The 26959-nt window shown below is 37.0% G+C and overlaps 1 protein-coding gene across 1 annotated transcript in view; it reads right to left on the bottom strand.

Annotated features, from left to right (window-relative positions):
• The window catches only part of LOC139949233 (uncharacterized), a 68773-nt gene that overhangs the window by 38232 nt on the left and 3582 nt on the right, over positions 1-26959 (bottom strand). Inside the window, exons 6-18 of the mRNA XM_071947625.1 lie at positions 26320-26557; positions 25594-25783; positions 24855-24952; positions 23843-23889; positions 22817-23158; positions 22228-22430; positions 21239-21366; positions 20734-20843; positions 20020-20163; positions 19327-19420; positions 1909-1955; positions 1231-1341; positions 422-535 (exon numbers count right to left, since the gene is read on the bottom strand). Coding sequence (XP_071803726.1) covers positions 422-535; positions 1231-1341; positions 1909-1955; positions 19327-19420; positions 20020-20163; positions 20734-20843; positions 21239-21366; positions 22228-22430; positions 22817-23158; positions 23843-23889; positions 24855-24952; positions 25594-25783; positions 26320-26557 — 1866 coding nt within the window. The remainder of the gene's footprint in view (positions 1-421; positions 536-1230; positions 1342-1908; positions 1956-19326; positions 19421-20019; positions 20164-20733; positions 20844-21238; positions 21367-22227; positions 22431-22816; positions 23159-23842; positions 23890-24854; positions 24953-25593; positions 25784-26319; positions 26558-26959) is intronic.

Raw genomic sequence — 26959 nt, 5'->3', positions numbered from 1 at the left:
TTAGCTGTTGCAAACTGCTTACCAACCAAAGGGACTTATGGTATACAAAATAGTTTCTGGCCTGATGTTTTGACCCCTTTCTTGATTGCTCGAAATTAAGAAGTTTAACTTTGGGCTACACAGATGCAAGTTAAAACAGATATAGATCTTCACATATTTGTATCTTTTGTAACTTTGGCCTTTGCGATGTTTTAAAAGTTAAACAATGTAGTTTCTCCTTTTTGGAGAGTAATACATTTTCTTAAGACTCATAGAACAGGTTCTCTCACCCCAAAAATGTACAAGGTAAAGTTCACTTCTCATTGGTGCTGTTAATTTTTGCAAAGATAAAACAAAATTATTAGGGAATTTGTAGGATTTCAATTGATCTTGTAACCCAAATTTCTGTTTGAAGCTTTAACAATTCACAAACAAAACTTACGACAATCTGCCTCATCTGAATTATCCTCACAGTCTGGTGAACCGTCACAGTAATATCTTGCATCAATACAATGGCCGCTATCACAGGTGTACTGGTCAGTTGTACAGGTGTACACTAATTAATTGACAAAACAGAAAGGTCTTACCTTTTACTTCATCAGGGAAAATTCAAAGAAGATTTGTAAGATTTGTTATCTCATTATGAGTCTCAGATTTTATAAAATGAAGCTTGATAACGGCACTTCCAACAAATACAAAACAACAAACCATGAGTATTTCTCTAAACTGAGTAACAATATTTTTTTTACAATATAGCAGAGTATTCTTGTACCTCCCACTATGGTGACTAAGCTTTTTCTAGCATTGCATCATTCTTATGGAACAAGCTACCCAATGACATCAGAAAAACTCACTCTCCCAATACATTTCAAACTTCTGTGTTTACTGTTGGTGTATTTTTGGGTAGAAAATTTAATACTTTTGAAATATCTTTTCTGTAGCGCCTTGAAGAATATTTTATTAGAAAGTGCCCTTTATAAAAAAGTGTAAATGGTTTATTTATTTAAAAATACTATTCATCTTTTGCAGGGAGATAATTTCCATATATGAACTCAATATGTGGACAAATGTAAAATAAAAAACCGTTTTTGAGCAAGCTCACCACAATCCTTCTCATCCAATCCATCTATGAATGACTTTTGATTTATTTCTTTTTCTATAAGTTTGTACTACTCTTCTGTGATTTGTAATTCTAAAGTGAAGCACTTACGAACAAAAATTAAAATATTTTTTTTTTTTGAGAAAGCTCACCACAATCCTTCTCATCGGACCCGTCTGTACAATCATCATCTCCATCACAGGTCCAACCATGAGGGATACATAAATCATTATCACAATGGAACTCAGTCTCAGCACATGTAACTAATCAGAAACAAAATCAGAAAAATGGAAATGTTTAATTTGCATCAAGATAATATTATTTGGTTTTACCCTTGCTTGAATGTGTGTAAGCACTGTCTACTCAGTACTTTCATGCCTCCAGTGAAAACAAGTTCAGCTGGCATACAACTCGTGTGGGATTCAAACAAAATCTAACAAAATCAGAAACATGAAAATGTTGAATTAATTTAAACATCTATTAAATTGTTGTGGAACCTACTGCTAAAATGTAGGATTTGAGCTGCCTCTAGAATTATTATGTTAATAAAGTTAATCCAACTTGATGACTTCATATAATGAAGGTTGGCATAGTGAAAACTTTCTTCACCTTTCACCTCAAGGACCGCAGTTCGAATCCTGTTTGTATTCTCTTCCCTGGGTTTGGGGGCAAGAAAGTCATCAAGTTCATTATTTTGAGAGTCCTAGGCTTCACAACCAGAATTAATGAACTAAATAAATGAATGAAATGAAATGTACTGATGAAGTTTTTTGAGGTGATGCAATTGTTTGCATTAAAATACTTGAGAATCCTGAAACTGGTTTACTTACTATTACAAGGTTCTCCGATGCACTCTAAATTTCCTCTGACACAAGTGCTGCGAAAAAAGAAGAAGTTTAAAACAAAATTGAATCATGATAGTGCAACTCACGAACACCAAAATTCTACGTAAGATAAACTTCACTTACTTGTCTTTTCAATAATCAATGATGACGTTTTGTCCTTGAAAAGGGCACACTCTATCAAGTACACTGCAGGCCTGGGATGACACGCAGGCACACAGAGGACGTGGCTTCCATTGCCTCTGGTCTTGGCCTTGGTGCCCCTTCAAAAGTTTCAGACTTTCCAATGGAAGTGCCCTTTGCAAATCGAAAATGGCCTTGCCCTTTCATGACACAAACTGACCTACGTGTACATGGTCACTGGTGAAGGCTTTAAACGACAGACTTTTCAGGCTATTAATTATCGTTTTTGGTTTTTCTCTCTCAATAGGAAAAATAAAATAAATATATAAGTTAGAACTCTGACTAAAGTAAACAAAATAGCATAACAAGCCTAAATTGTCATTCTGCCTCATCATGGGATGATGCTGAAATCAATTCAAAGTGCTGAAAATAGACAGTGAAACAAGTTAAACCTTTATTCCCTATCCTAGCAATAACCATCTCTATGGTCGATCTCACCATGTTAAAAAGTAATCAATGGGGACTAGAAAGTCAAGGATGATTTTAATTTGATTATTGGGGTAATAAAGGGGTTGACAATAAAGTACTTGTCTATCTTCACAAGCTTTACAGCCACCTGCGCACACCCGATTTCTCATGAAGGCATCGAAGGCGATTGCCTCCATGCCCCCTGGTCATTGCCTTGGTTTCCTTAAAATGCTCCAGTAGAAATTTACAGTTTTCTCAAAGGGTGCCCTTTACCAAGGAGAAAATGCCTTGGTACCCTTGTACTTTCAAAAACAAAGCATACAGGCCTGCCTTATGCCAGGTCTCTCTTTGATGATTTTTTTAACGGCTTTAACACCGTTCAACCTGTGTACTACTTGAAGGAAAGTCATGCCTTTGGAACTGTTCGACTTTGTTAATCCTATATAAATAAATGTGTACAAAGACAAATAAATGTGAAAATTTCATTTTAAAAGGAGGACACGTTTTTGAGATATCACCAAAAGTTTTTATTGCCATTAATTTGAAGTGTGATTAAAAAAACGTATAGTGGAAGGCGTTGTACACTTCAACATACATGTAGACTCAACCCCAAGGATGTAAAAGCAATCCTCATTATAATAAGTAAATAAAACTTCACTTCACACAGTGTGTCCACAAAATGATTTTACTTTCAAAGAAAGTGTCTGCAAAAATTTCTTAAAAACTACAAATCAGGGTCCAATTTTATGGCACACATGGAACTCTGCAGTGATGTTGTTTGCAGTATTTTTAATGGTTTCATTTAGGTAACAGCTGGTCTGGCCTAATTTTATATAAATTTGTCAGTGGGCTTAAATTGGAAAAATATCCTCCAAGTTGTGTCTATTTAATGCTTTTCATTTTGCTGTTAAGCGATTTGAGGAATGTTTTATTCATATTGCGCTAGATAAATACTGTTTTATTATTATTATTATTATGTCCTGCTGCAAGGCATAGAAATAAGCATGTTACATGACACCGTGAATTCAGAATTGTTTGGTGAAATTTGGTTAAGATCTCTTGATGTTTTTGCTCTTGATCAAATGAAATCTTCTTCAAGCTGTTAAAAGCACCGGACACTATTGGTAATTACTCAAAATAACTGTTAGCATAAAAACTTACTTGGTAACGAGCAATGGAGAGCTGTTGATAGTATAAAACATTGTGAAAACGGCTCCCTTTGAAGTAATATACTTTTTGAGAAAGAACTAGTTTCTCACATAAATATTTGAACTGAATTCGTGACCTCAGCTGATGTCTAGAACTGAAGCATCTGAAAGCACACAACTTGTGCGACAAGGGTGTTTTTGCTTCCATTATTCTCTCACAACTTCGATGACCAAAGGTGTCCAGAGCCTTACAACAAATAAAATAAACAACACAGCCACTAAACTCCTTTTTCCAGAGCTAATGCAAGAACTAGTCATGCATGATTTTGATAGTTACAGTATTTCATTTGAATTCCCTGTAAAGAAAAACAGCTTCATCAAATCATCTTAAAAACTGTACACCAGAAAAATCAATGCGACCTACGCAGTGTTCCAAAAAAAAATAGCGATTTTATTAGTTTTATCTCATTTCCAAAGCGAAACTCTTCCCAAACAATCTCATTAGCAACACGACCAGATTTTGTCACCATGGAAATCAATGCAATGCCAGGGATGGAATAGTCAATACAACAGGCTGAATAAAGGATTCAATCTTTCTGTCAGACTTAAAACGGACCGCAGTAACAGCCTCTTCCGCACGAACAAACCATCGACGTGATGCTGAGATACCCGTGACATTTACATGCTCAGATATATGACAAAAGTATAACCATCTTAGGGACCTATCATTCCTTGCCTGGATATTTCTTGAAGCAACAGACATTTGCTTGTCAATAAGAGATAAGAAAAGTTTGATGAAGATTTTACAAACCATGTATCCTGCAAGACTAAGCATCATCTTAGGTTTCATTGCTTTGATGATTGGTATACTAGGTACTGATGCCATACTAATGGACTGTCAGATTGGTTGGAAACGTCACGGCAACTTTTGTTACAAAACCAGCCCTAACTTTGACAGCAAAATTTCATGGACTGAAGCCTATGACTACTGCAAGAGTCTCGGAGCTAAGTTACCTGTTCCTTCCGACCTGCAAGGAGTTACTAATTTTCTGACAACCACACTTGAACTTCATTACAACTGTGGCAAGCCAAGTTTTATAAAAGTTTGGCTTGGCTGTAAGCAGTTAGCAGGAGAGATGACATGTTCAGCTAATAACCAAAAGGACCTTACAGAGAAAATGCCTCAGCCTGTAAGGTGCCAGACAATAAGTCTGTGCAGCATGCAATTATACCCCAAAGACTGTGTTGACAAAAAACGAGTCCTGTGCAATCGCCAACTTCAAGGATCCCTTCAATGCCAAGCAGCCTTCAAGCAAGATGATACCGATACCAAGCCATCATGCCTCCTTGACCACACCTACAAGGACATCCCACTTCTGCACCCAATACAATGCTGCATTGCCTGCCACAAAGATCCCAACTGCCTCTCCTTCAACCTGTTACTGATAGGGAAGCTGTGTGAACTCAACAACGCCACCATCTACCAGGTTGATGCTGCCAAGTCAGTTACAAGAATGGCTAATTGCACAAACTACAATATCAACTCAACCCCATAGATTCAAGGTAAATAATAAACTCTCTTATTTAAGCAATCCCCATTATAACAAGTACGTGTAAATACAATTTCACCTGAGTAAATATATCCACAAAATAACTTGTGTGTTAAAATAAGACCTAAAATTTGGTCCAAAGTTATTTTAAAAAATCCTGCAAAAAGGAAAGAGAACGTGCGTAAGGCCACTAGGCCTAACAAATGACAAGTCTGTGCCCGATTTAGTGGCACTACTACCAAAAAAATCTGCACTTATGTACTGCTGCAGCCCATAGAAATAAGTAAATTACATGACAAAGTAACTTCAGAATTCTTTGGTAGATTTGGCGCAGACGTCATGAGCAAAACAATTCCTCTTAAAGGTGTAAGCCAACACAACAAAAACAAAATGAATTAAAAAAACACAGCCACCAAACTCCCTTTTTTCCAGAGCTAATGCAAGAACTAGTCATGCATGATTTTGATAGTTATTCCATTGATAATCAGTATTAAGAAAAATGACATCATCAAATCATCTAAAAACTGCAGACCACAAAAAACAATGCAACCTACGCAGTGTTTTAAAAATAGATAGCGGTTTAGTTTTGACACCTTTTCAAAGCGAAACTCTTCCCAACCAATCTCATTAGGGAAGCGTCCAGATTTTGTCACCATGAAATCAATTTGCTAAACGGGATGGAAAAGTCAATACAATAGGCTGAATAAAGGATTCGATTTTCAGTCAGACTTAAAACAGAACGTAGTAACAGCCTCTTGCCACAATCAAACCATCAACGTGATGCTGAGGTACCAGTGACATTTACATGCTCAGATATATGACAAAAGTATAACCATCTAAGTGACCTATCATCCCATGCCTGGATATTTCTTGAAGCGACAGACATTTGCTTGTCAATAAGAGATAAGATCAGTTTGATGAAGATTTTACAAACCATGTATCCTGCAAGACTAAGCATTATCTTAAAAGGTTTCATTGCTTTGATGATTGGTATACTAGGCACAGATGCCATACTAATGGACTGTCAGATTGGTTGGAAACGTCACAACAACTTTTGTTACAAAGTGGGTTCATTCAAGAAATATACCTGGACTAAAGCCTATCAGGTCTGCAAGAGTCTTGGAGCTACGTTACCTGTTCCCTCAAACCTGCAAGGAGATACCAATTTTATTACAACCCCACTTGAACTTGAATTTGATGATATTTGTGACACACCAAGTTTCTTCAAAGTATGGCTTGGCTGTAAGCAGTTAGGAGAAGAGATGACATGTTCAGCTGATGACCAAAAGGATCTTGAAGAGAAAATTGACCAGCCTGGAAATTGCCAGTCGATAAGTCTGTGCAACATGAAATTACACCCCAAAGCATGTGATTCTGGAAGACGAGTTTTGTGCAAACGCAAGCGCCAAATGACCCCCAGATCCCTTCAATGCCAAGCAGCCTTCAAACAAGATGATACAGATACCAAGCCATCATGCCTCCTTGACCACAACTATAAGGACATCCCACTTCTGCACCCGATACAATGCTGCATTGCCTGCCACAAAGATCCCAACTGCCTCTCCTTCAACCTGTCACGAAAGTTTTGTCACCTCAACAATGCCACCATCTCCGAGGTTGATGCTGCCAAGTCAGTTACAAGAATGGATAATTGCGCAACCTACAATATCAACTCAACCCCATAAATTCAAGGTAAAATACACTCTCTTATTGAAGCAATTCTCAATATAACAAGTAAATACTTTAGTTGACTAAATGTATCCACAAAATTACTTGACTAAAATAAAACCTAAAACATGGCTCAATATTTGGGGGGGGGGGAATCCTGCAAAAAGTAAAAAGGGAGTGTTCAGGTAGAAATGCCTCGTTAATGACAAATCAGTGAAGGCAACTCTGCACTTCTGTCCCGCTGCAGGCAACAGAAACAAGTATGTTACATGGCATTGTAAATTAAGAATTCTTTGTTGAAACTGTGCCAAGATCTCCCGACTAAAACAATTCCCCCAAAGCTTTTAACAAAACAAAAACATTAATAATAACAATAAATAAAGAAATAAATTTAACAAAATCCAGTCACCAAACCCCTTTTCATGAGCTAACTTAAAGAGGATGTATTTGTTTGGTAATCACTCTAAAAACTGATAGTTATAAAAACTATTGGTAGGAAGCTCACAGCAACTTTCAACAGTATAAAGCATTTTAAGAAACACTGCACTGCGAAGTACGGTGGTGATGTAAAAACATATCAGTTTTATTCCCCAAAATTTGAATCTCAGAAGCGTTACTGTCAATAATGCTTCTCAGATTGTGTATCCCTATAAGAGGGTACTCGTCATGCTCCAGATTTTTTAGCGATATCAAAGAACAAAAAATTGAAAGAAAGTTTCCACATGTTAGTTTTAGTGCATACTACATTTATTAAGGATTAAAATAGAACAATTCCAAAAACCAAAGGTATACTTTGCCTTTAAAGATTACGTGCATGATTTGTTATAGAAATTTCAATTTAATTCTGTGTAAGGAAAACTAGCATTATAACTCCACTCCGGAAAATCAGTGTAGCCTATGATTTGATCTGTGTTGGAGACATCCAAGCGCTTTGCATCCTCAGGAAAGGGTGCTTTATAAGTGCCAGGTTATTATAATTATTTTGACAAAGCCTTCCAAAAATAGGCATCGGCTTACTTTCATCTCCTTTTCAAAGCAATACTCAGCCAGATTATTTCACAATTGAAACCAGTGGGATATCACTGGTGATGGAACATTCAATAACAAAACACCCCCCCCCCCCTCCTCTGAGACTTTAATAAAGACTACGGTGACAGCCTTACCCCCGCCAACAAACTTCTATAAACGTGAAGCTGAGATCAAAGTATAACCATCTGAGTGACCTATCATTCCTTGCCTGGATATTTCTAGAAGCCACAGACATTTGCTTGTCATTAGGAGATAAGAAAAGTTTGATGAAGATTTTACAAACCATGAATCCTGCAAGACTAAGCATCATCTTAGAAGGTTTCATTGCTTTGCTGATTGGTATACTAGGCACAGATGCCATACTAATGGATTGTCAGATTGGTTGGAAACGCCACAACAACTTGTGTTACAAAATGGGCTCTTTCAAGAAAGATACCTGGACTAAAGCCTATCAGGTCTGCAAGAGTCTTGGAGCTAAGTTACCTGTTCCCTCAGACCTGCAAGGAGATACCAATTTTATTACAACCCCACTTGAACTTGAATTTGATGTACTTTGTGAGTCATCAAGTTTCTTCAAAGTATGGCTTGGCTGTAAGGAGGTAGAAGGAGAGATGACATGTTCAGCTGATGACCAAAAGGATCTTGAAGAGAAAATCGACCAGCCTGGAAATTGCCAGTCGATAAGTCTGTGCAACCTGGAATTAAACCCCAAAGCATGTGATTCTGGAAGACGAGTTTTGTGCAAACGCAAGCGCCAAATGACTCCCAGATCCCTTCAATGCCAAGCAGCCTTCAAACAAGATGATACCGAAACCAATCCATCCTGCCTCCTTGACCACACCTACAAGGACATCCCACTTCTGCACCCGATACAATGCTGCATTGCCTGCCACAAAGATCCCAACTGCCTCTCCTTCAACCTGTCACGAAAGTTTTGTCACCTCAACAATGCCATCATCTCTGAGGTTGATGCTGCCAAGTCAGTTACAAGAATGGATAATTGCGCAACCTACAATATCAACTCAACCCCGTAGATTCAAGGTAAAAAACTTCTCTCATTGAAAAATAGATTCAAGGTTCAATACACTCCATTATTGACGCAACTCTCTTCATAACAAGCAATGAAAACTTCACTTGATTATATATATCCATAAAATGACATTACTCATATAAACCTAAAATATAGGAAAAAGGAAAGAGAACGTGCGTAAGGCCACAAGGCCTAATAAATGACAAGTCTGTGCCCAATTTCGTGGCGCTACTAACAAGAAATTCTGCACTTATGTTCTGCTGCAGCCCATAGAAATAAGTAAATTACATGACAAAGTACCTTCATAATTCTTTGGTAGATTTGGTGCAGATGTCATGAGCAAAACATATCCTCTTAAAGGTGTAAGCCAACACAACAAAAACAAAATAAATTAAAAATTACAGCCACCAAACTCCCTTTCTTCAAGAGCTAATGCAAGAACTAGTCATGCATGATTTTGATAGTTATTGCATTCGAATTCCCCGGAAAGAAAACCAGCCTCATCAAATCATCTTAAAAACTGCAGACCACAAAAATCAATGCGACCTACGCAGTGTCCCAAAAATAGGCAGCGGTTTAGTTTTGACACCTCTCCAAAGCGAAACTCTTCCCAACCAATCTAGTTAGCGACACGTAAAGATTTTGTCACCATGGAAATCATTTTGCTGCCAGGGATGAAAAAGTCAATAAACTAGCTGAATAAAGGATTCAATCTTTCTCTCAGACTTAAAACGGACCGCAGTAACAGCCTCTTCCCCACAAACAAACCATCAACGTGATGCTGAGGTACCAGTGACATTTACATGCTCAGATATATGACAAAAGTATAACCATCTTAGTGACCTATCATTCCTTGCCTGGATATTTCTTGAAACAACAGACATTTGCTTGTCAATAAGAGATACAAGCAGTTTGATGAAGATTTTACAAACCATGTATCCTGCAAGACAATCCATTATCTTAGAAGATAATTGCTTTGATGATTGGTATACTAGGCACTGGTGCCATACTAATGGACTGTCAGATTAGTTGGAAACGTCACAACATTTTTTTACAAAATGGGCCCTTTCGGGAGATCACAAACTAACTGGACAGAAGCCTATGACTACTGTCAATTATGGACATACGTAATACATTGTTCTAATGCAAGAACAGATCTGTTTTCATTATTTTGACAGTATTGCACTGTGTAAGACCATGTGGGTATGACCAACGGGTGACAGCACTACTTGAAGGGAGGGCCACTACCGATCAGTGTTGGCCTAAGATTGCACCACAAATGCAAACTTCTCCCGGGCCCTTAAGCGGGCCCGGACCCACGCCGTTAAATGCTTCGCGTTCCACACGTGTACATGCTCCATCTATAACAGATATCTGCCAAATCCCCCTAATAATTCTTGTCTGGATCCACCCTTCACGTGCTTGTGATGTTTGTGATGAAATGCCGGGATACACACAGAAACAATGGAAACGAAGCTATAATTGAGCTGGTTTTTCCTTGATACAATAACCAATGGCAAAGAAATAGTGCACCATTGCTAGAAATAGGCCTTAAATTACAACATCTGAGAGGAGGCACATCACCCCTCAGACTCACTAGACAGCACCAGAGCGCATCTACGGCCTAAAATTGCCCCGTACCCAAAGCCGTACACAAAGCCGTACCCAAAGCCGTACCCAAAGCCGTAAGTGTTACGACTAACGATGTAACCCCATCTTTTAAGACAGATTGATGCCAATGGCCAGAGACACCAAAACATCCACCTGATCAGTCTCCAGTCTTGTTCCATCTGCTGGATGTGCCCCATCCACCTTGTGGGGGCCATGTCTCGCAGCCGGCCTTTTACACCATGCAGCTTTGGACACATGCGGTGAATGCCCTTCATCTTCAGGGGCGGCGTCTCGGATGTCAAAAATAATGGGGCCAGCTCCCTAAACTTCTTCCATCCACTCCTCCGTCTGGCCGTAGCTAGGGACGCAAGCGCCATCACACACTGCATGCTCAGACTGTATCGATACACACCATGCCCAGCACTCGGAAACACATGCACAGGCAATACATTAAAGGATTTGGGTACTTTTTCAAAATGTCCACATATTTACATTTATAAAATATCTTTTTATCCCTCTCGTCTCTGCACCTCCCGAATTTGCTGAAAACCAATTTTTCAAGATTCTTGCAGTAAATTACTGGAATCGTAGTTCAAATTTCAAAAGATAGTCATGGCTTAACATTTATGCACAATTTTTTACCCTTTCGGTAATATTTCTATAAAAGTACAAGTTCTCATGGGAAAAATAAATGCCTCTCGTTAAACGGCTATGGTAATTTTTATGGCGAATATTTGTTTGTAAGGATAAAATGGAAACAATAGCTTTTCAAATCTTTTATCTGGCTCAATGCTCATACTGATCAATTGCGAAGGCGTTAGTTTTCGACAATATCATCATGAATGATGTATAAATACATTTTCCTTTGTGTTTACTAATGAGCATTTTGTTGGGTAAGAGCTAAATTATTTCATCATCATTAGCTTTGACAAGTCAACTATGAAGGGAGAATTAATAATGATCTATACAAAACTAGATGGGTTAACAAATGCGTAGACCTACTAATGACTATCAAGTTTTCTGTTGATGTTCCTTTTTTCTACAAACACAAGCTAGCGAGGTTTCCTCCTACTGCATACAGTGTATCGCTAGGCGGCTGGGCGGTCCAGTGGCTAAACGGTTAAAGGCACAAATTGAAAAATTTTACATTTTTAAATTTAACAGTTCATTGCATGTAAAAGCTTTTAACTTTCAAATTTCTAATCATACCAAGTAACGTCCTTATAACCACTGGTTTAAATACATATTTGTTGATATCTGAAATTGAGGATGAATCATAGCCACCCAAATATCCTTGTATCCCTCTAGTCCCTGCACCTCCCGAGATGGCTGAAAACCAATTTTTCAAGATTCTTGCAGTAAAATACTGGAATCGTAGTTCAAATTTTAAAAGATAGCCATGGCTTAATATTTATGCACAATTTTTTACCCTTTCGGTAATATTTCTATAAAAGTACAAGTTCTCATGGGAACAATAAATGCCTCTCGTTAAACGGCTATGGTAATTTTTATGGCAAATATTTTTTTGTAAGGATAAAATGGCCACAATAGCTTTTCAATGCTTTTATCTGGCTCAATGCTCATACTGATCAAATGCGAAGGCGTTAGTTTTCGACAATATCATCATGAATGATGTATAAATACAGTTTCCTTTGTGTTTACTAATGAGCATTTTATTGGGTAAGAGCTAAATTATTTCATCATCATTAGCTTCGACAAGTCAACTGTGAAGGGAGAATTAATAATGATCTATACAAAACTAGATGGGTTAACAAATGCGTAGACCTACTAATGACTATCAAGTTTTCTGTTGATGTTCCTTTTTTCTACAAACACAAGCTAGCGAGGTTTCCTCCTACTGCATACAGTGTATCGCTAGGCGGCTGGGCGGTCCAGTGGCTAAATGGTTAAAGGCACAATTTGAAAAATTTAACATTTTTAAATTTAACAGTTCATTGCATGTAAAAGCTTTTAACTTTCAAATTTCTAATCATACCAAGTAACGTCCTTATAACCACTGGTTTAAATACATATTTGTTGATATCTGAAATTGAGGATGAATCATAGCCACCCAAATATCCTTGTATCCCTCTAGTCCCTGCACCTCCCGAGATGGCTGAAAACCAATTTTTCAAGATTCTTGCAGTAAAATACTGGAATCGTAGTTCAAATTTTAAAAGATAGCCATGGCTTAATATTTATGCACAATTTTTTACCCTTTCGGTAATATTTCTATAAAAGTACAAGTTCTCATGGGAACAATAAATGCCTCTCGTTAAACGGCTATGGTAATTTTTATGGCAAATATTTTTTTGTAAGGATAAAATGGACACAATAGCTTTTCAATGCTTTTATCTGGCTCAATGCTCATACTGATCAAATGCGAAGGCGTTAGTTTTCGACAATATCATCATGAATGATGTATAAATACAGTTTCCTTTGTGTTTACTAATGAGCATTTTATTGGGTAAGAGCTAAATTATTTCATCATCATTAGCTTCGACAAGTCAACTGTGAAGGGAGAATTAATAATGATCTATACAAAACTAGATGGGTTAACAAATGCTTAGACCTACTAATGACTATCAAGTTTTCTGTTGATGTTCCTTTTTTTCTACAAACACAAGCTAGCGAGGTTTCCTCCTACTGCATACAGTGTATCGCTAGGCGGCTGGGCGGTCCAGTGGCTAAATGGTTAAAGGCACAAATTGAAAAATTTAACATTTTTAAATTTAACAGTTCATTACATATAAAAGCTTTTAACTTTCAAATTTCTAATCATACCAAGTAACGTCCTTATAATCACTGGTTAAAATACATATTTGTTGATATTTTGTTTAATCTGTACTGGCTTTCAAGAAGGATTTTCCCATCACTTCAATGAAAAGAAGCTATGATGTGTTAATACACCATTTCCATAAAAGTCCATAAAAATATAATTAACTGCTCTTGAAAATATAATTAGCTGTATTGAAAATATAATTAGCTGTATTGAAAATATAAATAAAGGTGGCACTAATGGGCTTTCGTAATTTATAAGTGCCTGGTTATTATAATTATTTTGACGAAGCGTTCCCAAAATATGCATCGGCTTACTTTCATAGCCTTTTGAAAGCAACACGCAACCAGATTATTTCACAATGGAAACCAGTGGGAAATCACTGGTGATGGAACATTCAATAACAAAACATCCCCCCGCCCCCTCTGAGACTTTATTAAAACAGACTACAGTGACAGCCTTACCCCCGCCAACAAACTTCTATCAACGTGATGCTAAGATCAGTTTAATGATAAAAGTATAACCATCTAAGTGACCTATCATTCCTTGCCTGGATATTTCTTGAAGCAAGAGACATTTGCTTGTCAATAAGAGATAAGAAAAGTTTGATGAAGATTTTACAAACCATGTATCCTGCAAGACTAAGCATCATCTTAGGTTTCATTGCTTTGCTGATTGGTATACTAGGTACTGATGCCATACTAATGGACTGTCAGATTGGTTGGAAACGTCACGGCAACTTTTGTTACAAAACCAGCCCTAACTTTGACAGCAAAATTTCATGGACTGAAGCCTATGACTACTGCAAGAGTCTCGGAGCTAAGTTACCTGTTCCTTCCGACCTGCAAGGAGTTACTAATTTTCTGACAACCACACTTGAACTTCATTACAACTGTGGCACGCCAAGTTTTCTCAAAGTTTGGCTTGGCTGTAAGCAATTAGCAGGAGAGATGACATGTTCAGCTAATAACCAAAAGGACCTTACAGAGAAAATGCCTCAGCCTGTAAAGTGCCAGACAATGAGTCTGTGCAACATGCAATTATACCCCCAAGACTGTGTTGAAAAAAAACGAGTCCTGTGCAATCGCCAACTTCAAGGATCCCTTCAATGCCAAGCAGCCTTCAAGCAAGATGATACCGATACCAAGCCATCATGCCTCCTTGACCACACCTACAAGGACATCCCACTTCTGCACCCAATACAATGCTGCATTGCCTGCCACAAAGATCCCAACTGCCTCTCCTTCAACCTGTCACGAAAGTTTTGTCACCTCAACAATGCCACCATCTCCGAGGTTGATGCTGCCAAGTCAGTTATAAGAATGGATAATTGCACAACCTACAATATCAACTCAACCCCATAGATTCAAGGTAAAAACCTCTCTCATTGAAACATCCCTATTATAACAAGCACTAACAACCTCACTTGATTAAGTATCTAAAAAATGACGTTACTAAAATAAAACCTAGTATGGGTCTAAAATTTCACATAAAATCCTACTAAATGGAGGAGGTTTTCCTTCAAACAATTGCCCCTAAAATTACAAATAATTTCTTTCTTGTTTGGTTAACTACTGGTTAGTTTGAGTAATGATACTTTTCATAAGGTGAAGTACACAACAAGTTCACAAGAACAAGATGAACTTTCACTACGACCTTGGATAAAATGCATTGTTGAAATTAGCGATATTGATCTGATTATCAAAATGAAATGGAAAATAAACCTACACATCATTTTAAGGCAATGTTTTTAAAACTTAAAGATAACATCTTGTTTTCTTCCTCTCTTAATTTTGTTAAAGCGTTTTACTCTGTATGTTGATAGAATTGCTGCCTCTTTTGTTTATTAGTAAACTTTTTGAGCATCTCAAGTGGCGTGTCGTGGTCGAGAGGTTAAGATCACCAGATTCAAGCTCTGGTGTTTCTGATCAGCAGAGTGTGGTTTCGAGAGTCCTGTCACTTGTGTCCTTAAGCAAGAAATTTAACCATTAATGCTTCGTCCTTCAGATGGGATGTTAAAGCTGTTGGTCTCATGCTTTGTGTAATGCACATAAAAAATCACATTAACACTTATCGCCAAGGGAAGGGGTTCTCCCCGGTAATCCTGGCAGTGGCTGCTTAATGCGTCGCAGCACCTTGTAAACCCTTAAAAGGTGCTACATTATTGGGTCTCAGAATTCAAAGTCTTCAATAACCTATCTTTCTGGAAAAAATGTACATACTAATCGCCTAGAATACCTTGTTGGCAGATACGTGGCGCTACGTAAGACTTCTTTATTATTATCATTATTATTATTGATTATAATGAACAATTTCACACCAAAGAGGCAACTCTTCATGTGCAAAAAAAAATATTTTAGCATGTAAAACATATTTTCGTAACATTTTTTACTCATTTCTCAAAATCTACAGCACCTCAGTAAGTAATATTTTAAGGGAAGATTTCTACTATCATTATCTTCAAATGGTGTAAGTTTAATGTAAATCTGTGGACAATGTGTTTCGTGCTACAAAAAGTACCCAAATCCTTTAAAATGTTTATTCTTTATAGGTTTATGTGCATAGATTTTGCGGTCTCCTTTCTACAGTCTTGCTTTAAAGGAGACCTCCACCACTTACTCGTCAATGTTTTATTTCTCTACCATAGTATTCAGTCAGCTAAGAAAGTGAAGCTCAATCACACTCAACTAAACTTGCATAAAATTATTTAAACAAATAAAATAAAAATAAATAAAAAAATTAATAATCTGTATTAATTAAATGTTTTTAGTAATTTTTAGTGACAGTAGGGCCTAAACAAATTCTGCATTCAAAGTTGTGTTTTTTTGTTATTTACAACAGTATGCACAAATTAATGTAAATATCACTTCTAGATCTAAGTTACAACTGGTTGACGATGATGCAAAATGCATAGGGGCATACGTGTAATAGTCCTATTTCTGATACGACACAAAAATGCAAGCCGACCATTGGCTGGCAGTGAAACAAGACATAAATGCCATGGTAACTGCTGATGTTCCAATTTCTATAAGGCTAGTTGCCATGGGCATCGGAAGTAGATCAATTATTTAATGAAGGATACGTCAGTATGGGAAGCACAGACAACAATAAATCTCTCAAAGACATAAAATTCATTTAGAATTCTCTAAGAAAATTTGCCTGCTAGAAAGCGAACTAGAAACATTTTTTGTAGATGAAGTTAATGTTATATGAATTTGGAGCTGTGTTACCTAATATGTTTTAATAAGCTTAATGCTCATTATATGTCTATATTGCAGCAAAAATATTTCTTAAGCTACCAGTTTTGACAATTTTCTTGCATTTTTCTGTGGTTGTCAAAAGTAATTTTTAAATTAGACATTGAACAATTAATTTTCAATTTTGTCTAAAAGGTGGGCCATACCTTGGGAATGACCCCCTCGCCCAAATAAGAAAAAATAAAAACATGAAATTGTATTATTTCTATCTAAAAGCTTGAGCATCCTTTTTTGTTTAAAATGCCCAATCAACTAGAAATAAAATAAAATATGTTTCAACCTTTGACACTCCAAAAGGGGGAGGGGTTTGAAGCCTTTTTTTCCAGTTTCAAATTTCTGGTAAAAACTTTATTGGAGAGTGGGTGCGAATCCCGATCATGAAATGCTTCTCTTAATGCAGGAGTAATTATAATTGTGTGACGTTAGAGATGCTCTTGTTTCTGATTTTGCTACTGCTTAGCAGCACAAGCTTTATATTCCCAAGGGAGCTAAAATGACTTAAGGTATAAAATAAATGGCCCAGGGACCAAGGCATAAATAATATCATCATGGGATATTTTGTATAAACATAATGACCATATACTTTTTTTAATATATTGAAAACTAGTTGTTCTATTATTAATCTATAAAGAAATCAATGTTTAGTATAATTGATGGTAATTTACCGACAAAATCCCAACCCCTTTGAGTGAAGTACTATGATCTTTCTTCATTCTAACAAAATCCAACATCACATGGGAACAAAACAAAAAAAAACATGCAGTTGGATTTTGAAGGATTGGAAACAAGAGTTGTAATTGATGAAGTATTGTTATATTAGTTGATAGAGTTAAAACATATTTATTGTGGTTGCTTTATTTGGATATGGGCTTGCTCTGTTATCATGGATGGCGTTTGTTTTTTGGGACACTTCAATAATTCAAATAAAGAAAATTTCTCCTGCTAATTGTTTTCTTTAAGGTTTTAAATTTAGTCTAAGACTGAAATTTGGAATTTGACACCAAGGCAATGACCAGGGACATGGAATTGCTAGTTAAAAATCAATTTTTATTATTATCATGAAAAGTTGATTTGACAAATACCATTAAAAATGGTCATTTATAAAAAAAACAAAAAACAAATTACTTCTATGATTTTGTAAAATGTCACTCATTTTAAAAGAGCAGGTTGAGTAGCCTAGTTAACTTGTAATAATTATTGATGATAAAAGCTTTGATGTTTGTTTATTGATTCACATACATTCTTTAGTGTTTAATGGTTAATGTGTAATTCAAAGTATTTTTTCACTGTGTGAAGGCGTTTGTGTGAACAAAACTGTGATGCCGTAAAAACAAACAAACTGTTATTTTCATTACTTTATTATTATTATTTTGTTTTTTAATGTTTTTTATTATTTTTTTTTAAAACTGTTTTTACTTTTATTTTTATTTTATAACTTTTTGCCACAAACATAACAACATTAAGACAATCAAAATAAGATAAACTGGGATTGAAATGCGAGAAAATTAATCGTTTAAAGCGTCCTCATGCAGTCAAAAATATACTCCATTAATACTTTAAATTTGTATAGTAGCAGAAATAAAGGGACATTGGTTTCAAACAAAAGCCAAATCACACTTTATACAGTTACTGCCGAAGCTGAGGTCACAAAACACAAAATATCACATTAGTATGGCACAATCTTTTGAGAGGGCGTGGCTGAGCGGATAAGAGCATCGGACTCAAGTTCTGGTGGTTAAGTCATCGAGATGTGGGTTTGAATCCCGGTCGTGACACTTGTATCCATGAGCAAGACACCTAACTGTAATCGCTTCTCTCCACCCAGGGGTAAAATGTGTTCCTTTGAGGGCAGAAATGGCTTATGTTGATGATTAGCTTGGAGCGCGGTAACTCGCAGCACCGGCTGTATACTCCCCAGGGAGCTGAGATGGTTTAAGGAATGATTTAAGGCCCAGTGACCAGGGGTAATAATGTCAGAAGCGCATACGCCCTTCGGGCTGTGATAAAGAGCTATATAAAAATGTATTATTATTACTGACCTCAGTGGGGGTACTGTTTGAGATTATGACATCATATTCAAATTAAATATTAGCCAATTAAAATTTTGTAGCCAAATACTTCAAGGCAACAAACAAATGTCAAACCTGGAATTACACAAATGTCACGATGGACACAGAGACCATGACCTCTGTTGCCCTTCTTCTTGGCCTTCGTGCCCCTTCAAAAGTCCCACAGACTTTAAGATTTTCTAATGGAAGTGCCCTGTGCAAAATGAAAATGGCCTTGCCCTCGCAAAGGTGAAATTCTAGGCCCGACACATACAGAGCATTGGGAGACTTTCATAAATGCTCAGTGACCGCAGACAGACTAGGTAAACCCAATAGTTGGGTAAATATTTGCATGCTCAGAAATTCAATAACTTCGCAAACATTATTTGTTACGTTTGCTGCTCACTAACATCTCAAAGTTTCACATTGAATCTGTTGCCTTGACAATTAACGAAGCAGGGGAAGACAAATTAGTATGTTGATATATTATGTATTGCACTCGATGTATAAAATGTTTATGCACAACGAAAAACAATAAATGCACTTGGCACCAAAAACTTAGAAATGTCAAGTTATCTTATTAAGTAGTCCAGACTCTTCCCTGCATTTATAATTTGTATTTCTTTTTACCTCCTCACATTAAGCTAACACACTAAAAAAAGTTCATTAAAAATTTACATAAAGTGCCCACTTACCAATTCTGGCAGTCTATCAGTAAAACGGTGCCTGGCGTATACTCTGCGTTTCCATGGTAACAAGGGCATTCATCAGCAGGAACACATCCACCATCTGTTCAAAATCATTTTCAAAATAAAATTAAACTCTTTACCTAAAACTGCATACCCAAAAAATAAAAAATTACTTAATAAACCACAAGGGGAACTGACTGACACCCCTAACAAAATATGGATAACGCAACATCGGGCTAGATAGCTCAGTTGGTTGAGCACGGGATTGTAATACAGAGGTCATTGGTTCAAATTCTGCTCTAAAATTTACCCAGTTAATTTCCTTGGAAAGAATACAGTCAACACTCATTATAAAGAGGTGAACTGCTTATAAAGCGTACATTCTGAAGTCCTAAATCTCATTTCTGCCTCGTGTTTCTTTGTTTTGCTGTCGTCTTATAACAACATTCCAGTTACAAAGAGGTAACTTGGCTAGTCCCAGCGACTTTGTTATCACGAGAGTCGACTATAAATATATTTATATTTATTTCACTAATGAGCAATTTTCCTTACCTTGAACAAAAAATATACACATATATAACCGTTTTATTTACGTTGATTGTGGTTTATTTCGGCTATTTAAAAAAAAAGTGCAAATTTTTAAAAATTAAATTGAAAAATTAAGTGAAAACTTAATTATTTTTCAAAAAGTTTGCTTACCTTGTACGACCATTCCTTCAGGGCAGTGACATCCCTCGACGCAGCCATTACAATATTCTGGTTTCTCATCACCGATAGTTTGACAAGTTTCTTGGCATGAAGGTCCACATGCAGAGTACTCAAAACCATACTCACATTGGATGGCTAGAGGGTGAGAAATGGTGAGAAACAATGAGGAATGGTGAGAAACAATGAGAAATGGTGAGAAACAGTGATAAAAGTGAGAAATGATGAGAAACAATGAGGAATGGTGAGAAACAATGAGAAACAGTGAGAAACAATGAGAAATGGTGAGAAACAATGAGAAATGGTGAGAAACAGTGAAGAATGGTGAGAAACAATGAGAAATAGTGAGAAATGGTGAGAAACCACGAGAAAATATAAGATCACTGATAAATTATAAGAAACCATTTGAATTATTAGAATCAATTAGAAATTATGAAAAACAGCAAGAAACAAGAAAAACTATACTTCAAGTTACCTGGGCCCACTTAAGAATAGAGCAGCTTAAGAATAAACAGTAGCTAAGCACAACAAAACTAGGCTTACCAGAAGATTGCCAACCAAAATCACATGTGAGTTTCTCACAATGTTTTTATACTGTCAACAGCTCTCCAATGCTCATTGCCAAATAAGTTTTTATGCTAATACATATTTTGAGTAATTACCAACTGTGTCAAGTGCCTTTAAGAGAAACATTTACTATCCACTTACCACAGAGGTCTTGAGATCTCCATTTGACGTGGACACCACTACGGGAACATTCCATGGCATAAGCAGAGATTGCTGTACATAAACATTCACAATCACCGCCCATATCACATCTGAAAATCACAACATAAAATAGGCGTGAAACTAGACTTTCTGCTTCTTCTCATCCATTCACTCTTGATTTGTTGAGATGTAGAACAAAGAGCCATTCCAACAGTTTTACCACATACTGCATCTCTTTGGAACTCCTTGCCTGGTGGATGTTTCCCTCCATCCTACAACCTAGACTGTTTTTAAGAGGAATATCAATTCATATCTTCAGCTCCCCTGAGTTATTTTGCACAATTTAAAACTGTTGTTCTTCTAGCCCTTACAATCAGTGGCTTTTAGCCTTTCTAGGGGGAACTTGCATAACATTTGTTTTTAATGAACACAAAATTAAGACTTGATAAAATCTACTACAGATATTGATGCAGAGTTATATCAGCTTGTTTCCATGGCAACTTACCCACATGAATCGTAGATACAATTCTCAAGATATGGTGAAGGATCGACGATGGAGTGACATGGCTCAAACAATGACTGCATAAGAATGTTACAACGTCGGTGTGCCCAAGCCTCACGATGACCATTAACCTTAAACAAATACAACAAATATTGTCATGTTAAAGTAATAAAAAGTTAAATTTGATTGGGGATAAAGAATATTATTTCATCCTTACACCGATGTGTGTACAAATCTGTATACTCAGTGCTTTCCTGAGTCTTGTGGAAAAAAAACACAGCCATATTACTCGAGTGTGATATGAACCCATGACCTTTGAAATTCTAGAGCACCACTACACCACCGAGATTACCCGGTAGTTAGAGGCAGTCAAGTGTTCTTTGGTTATTATCTTTTGATCAATAAAATAAATTTACTGCTTCCTTTTGGAAACAAATGTAGCTCAATCAGTGATCCTGAGATGAACATCAGAAATTCAGAGTAAAAGTCCACATCAGTAAAACTTTCTTAAATAGCCCATATGGAGGGAAGATAAGCAAGAAAGTTTTAGTTTTAAATGTAGGAAGAAAAACCCAGACAATTAATCGAACCGGGGTTCTAGAAGTGGAAGGCGAACTAGAAAAAAAGATACCCCTACGCCAACCTGACCACTTTAGAACAAAATTGAACAAATAAAAAAATAAAAAATGACCAATGGAATAACATCAGAAAAAGCAAGCATCCCAGTGGGCATAGTTCAACCAATTCTTCTGACAAAAAAATAATAAAATAAATAAATAAATCAATAGACCTTATGCATTGACGACATCAAGCCGCCATCTTAGAGGTAAAACTGTAACGAACCAATCAAAATGCACAGATTTGTAAGCGCGGCGCACAGGATTGGCCAATGAACAACCTCCTTTAGACCTCTAGGTGAGGGCGCCCTACTGAAATGACGTCATGAGCATAAGGTCTATTAAAAAGAAATTCTCACAAATAAATTGACTCACAGTACAAGGATGAACAACATCTTCATGATACAACTCCGGACATCCAGCGCTGACCTTCCATGTATTAGCAAAGTTATCCGCACTCTGCTCAACAGCGCCGCTCCAAGCAGTAAAATCATTCTCTTGATTCCCATCAAAGTTTCCACATAACCCTGATAGCTGACCACCAAAGTGAGGCTGCACCTCAACGTACACACGAGTGCCTTATTAGAAAGAAAAAGATTGTGAATAGTTTATAGAGGGACAACTGAGTGCAGGAATAATATTTAAAATATGCAACTTATTTTCCATTCTGCAATTACTCGACTAAAACGGCCCAATCAAACATTTTAAAGAAACGACAAATATTGATATTTTCAAAAGATGTTAACAGGGTAGCGAATTTTCCAAACTTTGAAAAACTCAGGATATTAAAAACGAAACACTTTGGAAATTGAAAACAAATATGTTGAAAGCTGAATCTATGAGAGCATTAAAATCAAATCATATAAAGTTTGTTTCTCAAAAAAATGGAGTTTGACACTTTGACAGCGTTCAAATAAGAGCAAACCTGAATAATTTTGAAATTGGATGTTAATCTTAAACCTACCTCCATCCCATAATACTCTGAGTCCAATATTAGATGTGATGGTATAAAAGAATCCCGATTTCTCAATCTGTAGCGAGTAATAATGCTTAGGCAGTTGAACTTTGACATCATTAACAGTGACCTCTCCACCACGCACCAGGAAGATCGTGACATAATCACCGATGTTAATCTCGATGGCCCGGGTGCATGTGATTCCACTTGACCCGCAGACGACGTTTTCTACTTCAACGGAGAACGTGTCGTTGGTTGACTGGACCATTGTGTAGCGACAGTCACCAACGAAGGAATACATCCGACCGTCGAATGTTGTATAATGGCCCTCTCCTACTGCAGAGCAGACGGCTGAAAGAAAATAAACATAAACAAATGTTTGTTTAAACAGAAAAATCCTTATAAACCACTGAAATACAAGTATTATCAACCAACAAACATTATTATTTTGTTAATTATCTGATAATGAAACCAAGGATGCCTTATAAGTGAACTTAATCAATGTAGCTCCCAAGCCTGAGGAACCTGTGACCCACAATTATTGGGGTTAACCCTCTACTCTTCCAAGATAAGTGTTCTTGGCTCTTTACATGCACTACCAATGCTAGTTCATGGGACCTATAATGTCCCACTCGAAGGACAAAGCTGTGACCCAAACCCAAGTGTTGCTGTTAAGCAACACTGGAGCATGAATCCAGTGCTCTTAACTGCTTGGCCAAGAAACTCAACAGTGCTTGGATAAAAACAAACCTGGGATCGATTTCACAAAGAGTTAGGACTAGTCCTAACTTAAGACTAGTCCTAGGAGATATACAAATTGCATGGATAGTCCTAAGTTAGGACAAGTAACTGGTCCTAACTCGAGATAAGACTAGTCCTAACTCTTTGTGAAATCCACCCCAGGGTTCCTCTCAAGCACTAGTTTGTGAAAGTACAAAAAAAGGTAAAATACCATTACAAATTTTCAGTCTCTAGATTTCCAAGTGTCTTAATTAAACTATCCATGAAAGTTAAATGTCTAATATAATAACTTACCTGGACATATTTTATGAGTGCAGTCCCACATGGTTCCTTTGCACACACTGCAGTCACAACAGGATAAAATATCTTTTAAAACAATTTCAATATCTGAGCTACAAGATACAACAATCACCAACAACGGTGTTTCTTTTCTAAGAAACACAGGTTAATATATTTTGGTGAACATAAGTACATGAGAAAGACACGTGTTAAAAAACTGGGGTATTGAACATCCTGGGGCAAATAAAACCAAATTTACTAGCACAGTGGGCTACTTTATAAAAAACTTAAAGAGTGAGGCCTGTATTTATTACCCCTGATAAAACTTTAACATCTTTTAAAGGCACTGGACACTGGTAATTACTCAAAATAATTTTTAGCATAAAAACTTACTTGGTAACAAGCAATGGAGAGCTATTGATAGTATAAAACATTGTGAGAAACGGCTCCATCTGAAGTAACGTTGTTTTCCAGAAAGAAGTAAATTGCCACTAAAATATGTGAATTTAATTTCAAGACCTCAGAATTAGATTTTAAGGTCCCCAAATCAAGCATCTGAAAGCACACAACTTTGTGTGACACAACTTCGTGTGACAAGGGTGTTTTTCTTCAATTATTATCTCTCAACTTCAACTACCAATTGAGTTCAAATTGTCACAGGTTTGTTTATTTGTGCATATGTTGAGATACACCAAGTGAGAAGACTGGTCTTTGACAATTTCCAAAGGTGTCCAGTGCCTTTAAGATATATGTTAATAGTATTAATAATGAAAACGTTTGTAGAGCTCTTATTTCATAAGTTTTTAAGTGCTTTAACCAGACTAATCAGATTGACAAAACAGATAGGTTTTAGGTAATGGTATAAAAGTATCCAATGAAGGAGCTGCTTGAATGTGGGTGGGTAGCTTGTTCCAAAGTGTTGGAGCTATGACTGAAAACGCACAATCACCATATCGTGTCATGGTGCGGGGTCCCGGGGAAAGCTGGAAATGAGCCGAGGAAGAAGAGAGAAGTGAAATGTTCTTACCATTGATTGCATGCATCAATCTGCATAGACTGACCATGTTGATAGCTATGCCCACTGTGATAACAAGGACACTCTGATGGCAGAACACACTCATCTTCCTAAACACACAAACCAGATCAGTCACAATTTGTTGGACTATAACGGTTTCCTCTTCAAAAGTCATTCTTCAAGCAATTGAACTTAATTTCAGGTCGAAAAATTCAGAGCATATTGATAAAATTATTCCTCACTAAAGTTTTCAAATCCTACTGAAATATCAACTGGTCTAACACTTGTATGAGTTCAACAAAGAAACACAAACCTTTGGTTTCTATTAGTTCGCTAACTCAAGTTCGCTACAATGAGAACATACCCGTTAGGCAGATACATTGTACACACAATTAATGACCTAAATTGTCACAGGTAATAGGGCAAGGTGTGGCATCACCTGCCTTCCATCGTTAAACCCCACCTGCCGGAGAACTCCCACCCCTCCCCCCCCCCCCCCCGCCCCCACCAATCCCAAATAAATTCCCAAACACACTTACATCATTAAGAAAATCCTGAAGGGCAGATACATCCTGGCCTTGTTGATGCTACACATGATCAATAACAATCTAAATTATCACACGTGACTGATAGGGCTAGACATGGCAAAGACATAGCTGCCTTCAATTATTAACAAGCCTCACCTACCAGAGACCCCTCGCCCCTCCCCCGCCCTACCACCAATCCAAAATCAATCCCAAGTTACACTTACATTGAGCACATATCCAGTTGGGCAGATACATCCTGGCCTAGTAGATGCTACACATGATCGGTAATGATCTAAATTATCACATGTGATAGGGCAAGGCGTAGCATGGACATCAAATACAAGGTTATTAGGACATATCAATGTCTCGTTGCATTCCTCACCAATGCAGTCAAAGGTTCCATTGATGCAAGTACTGTCAAAATAATTACAGGAAATCAACGCTTGTAAAAATCCATGGAGAAAGTTGTTAATATACAGGCATGATATTTGGAAATGGAAACAAGTATGAATATTTATCAAGTACAAAGGCTGACCTACATGTACTCATGGTGTTGGCTTTTGGGGTTATTTTAATCACAATTTTTCTGATTTATCCAATGATAACAAATTGGAAATCAGACTTAAGGAAAAACATCATGCCTGGAAAAAAAAAAAAATCTATCTACACTTGAAGGTGTGCATCAGAGGCCAGTTCACTCCGACACAAGTGAAAATAAAAGTAAAATCTTGAGTAACAATTTGCAAAAAACATTCATTAGCTTTTCTGATAAGCTTGTAAAATTGTTTGGGTAAAAAGTAAGTGTATCCTTACATAAAGACAGTGATGAAGAGTGAATTTGCTGATTGTCTCTGGCTTGTGCAACCATTACCAATTGTTACAATGGATTCATAACAACTGACAAGCCAAAGCCAGTGCTAAAACAACAACCCAACCCTACACATTCTCACCATGTTCGGCAGGACTGTTCTATTTCATCACCAGGGGAGTACACATAATCATCATAGTAGCAGGGGCAAAATGATGGGGAAATACAGTTGCCATCATCATCAAGCACTGATCCCTCCGGGCAGTTACATCCCTCTACACAATAGTCAGTCTCAATACATGGGAGGCTGAGGTCACGACAGGATTGGCCACAGGTCGGGCCACAATTACTGTACACTTGGCTTCCCGGGCAAGACACATCTATAGAATAATCAAAAGTAGGGCTTTAGTTTTGAAAATATATTTTAAATAAAAAACAATTACAATATTCAAATAAACTTCTAGTTCTAGACAAATCCTTGATCTTAAAGGTGGTTTATACTTCACCAAAAGCAAATGCACAGATATTGACTGATAGGGAGGTCGCCAACATAGGGCTGTTTTAATAGATGTTGAATTAGCATCTGGGATATAGAATAGCTATTTGGTTTTACTCTTACACCAATGTATGTTAGTACTGTATACTCAGTACTCCAACATAGGGCTTGAGAGCTCAGTTGGTAGAGCACTGATGCAACAATTAGGAGGTCGTTGGTTCAACTTCCGCTCCAGTCAATTTTTCTTTGTTTAAAAGCAACATTTACATAAAGTAAACAGTCAGTA

This window comes from Asterias amurensis, chromosome 16 (genome assembly GCF_032118995.1).
Source record: "Asterias amurensis chromosome 16, ASM3211899v1".
Taxonomy (NCBI): Eukaryota; Metazoa; Echinodermata; class Asteroidea; order Forcipulatida; family Asteriidae; genus Asterias; species Asterias amurensis.
The sequence above is the reverse complement of the archived record's forward strand: the minus strand, read 5'-3'. Positions and strand labels throughout refer to the sequence as shown.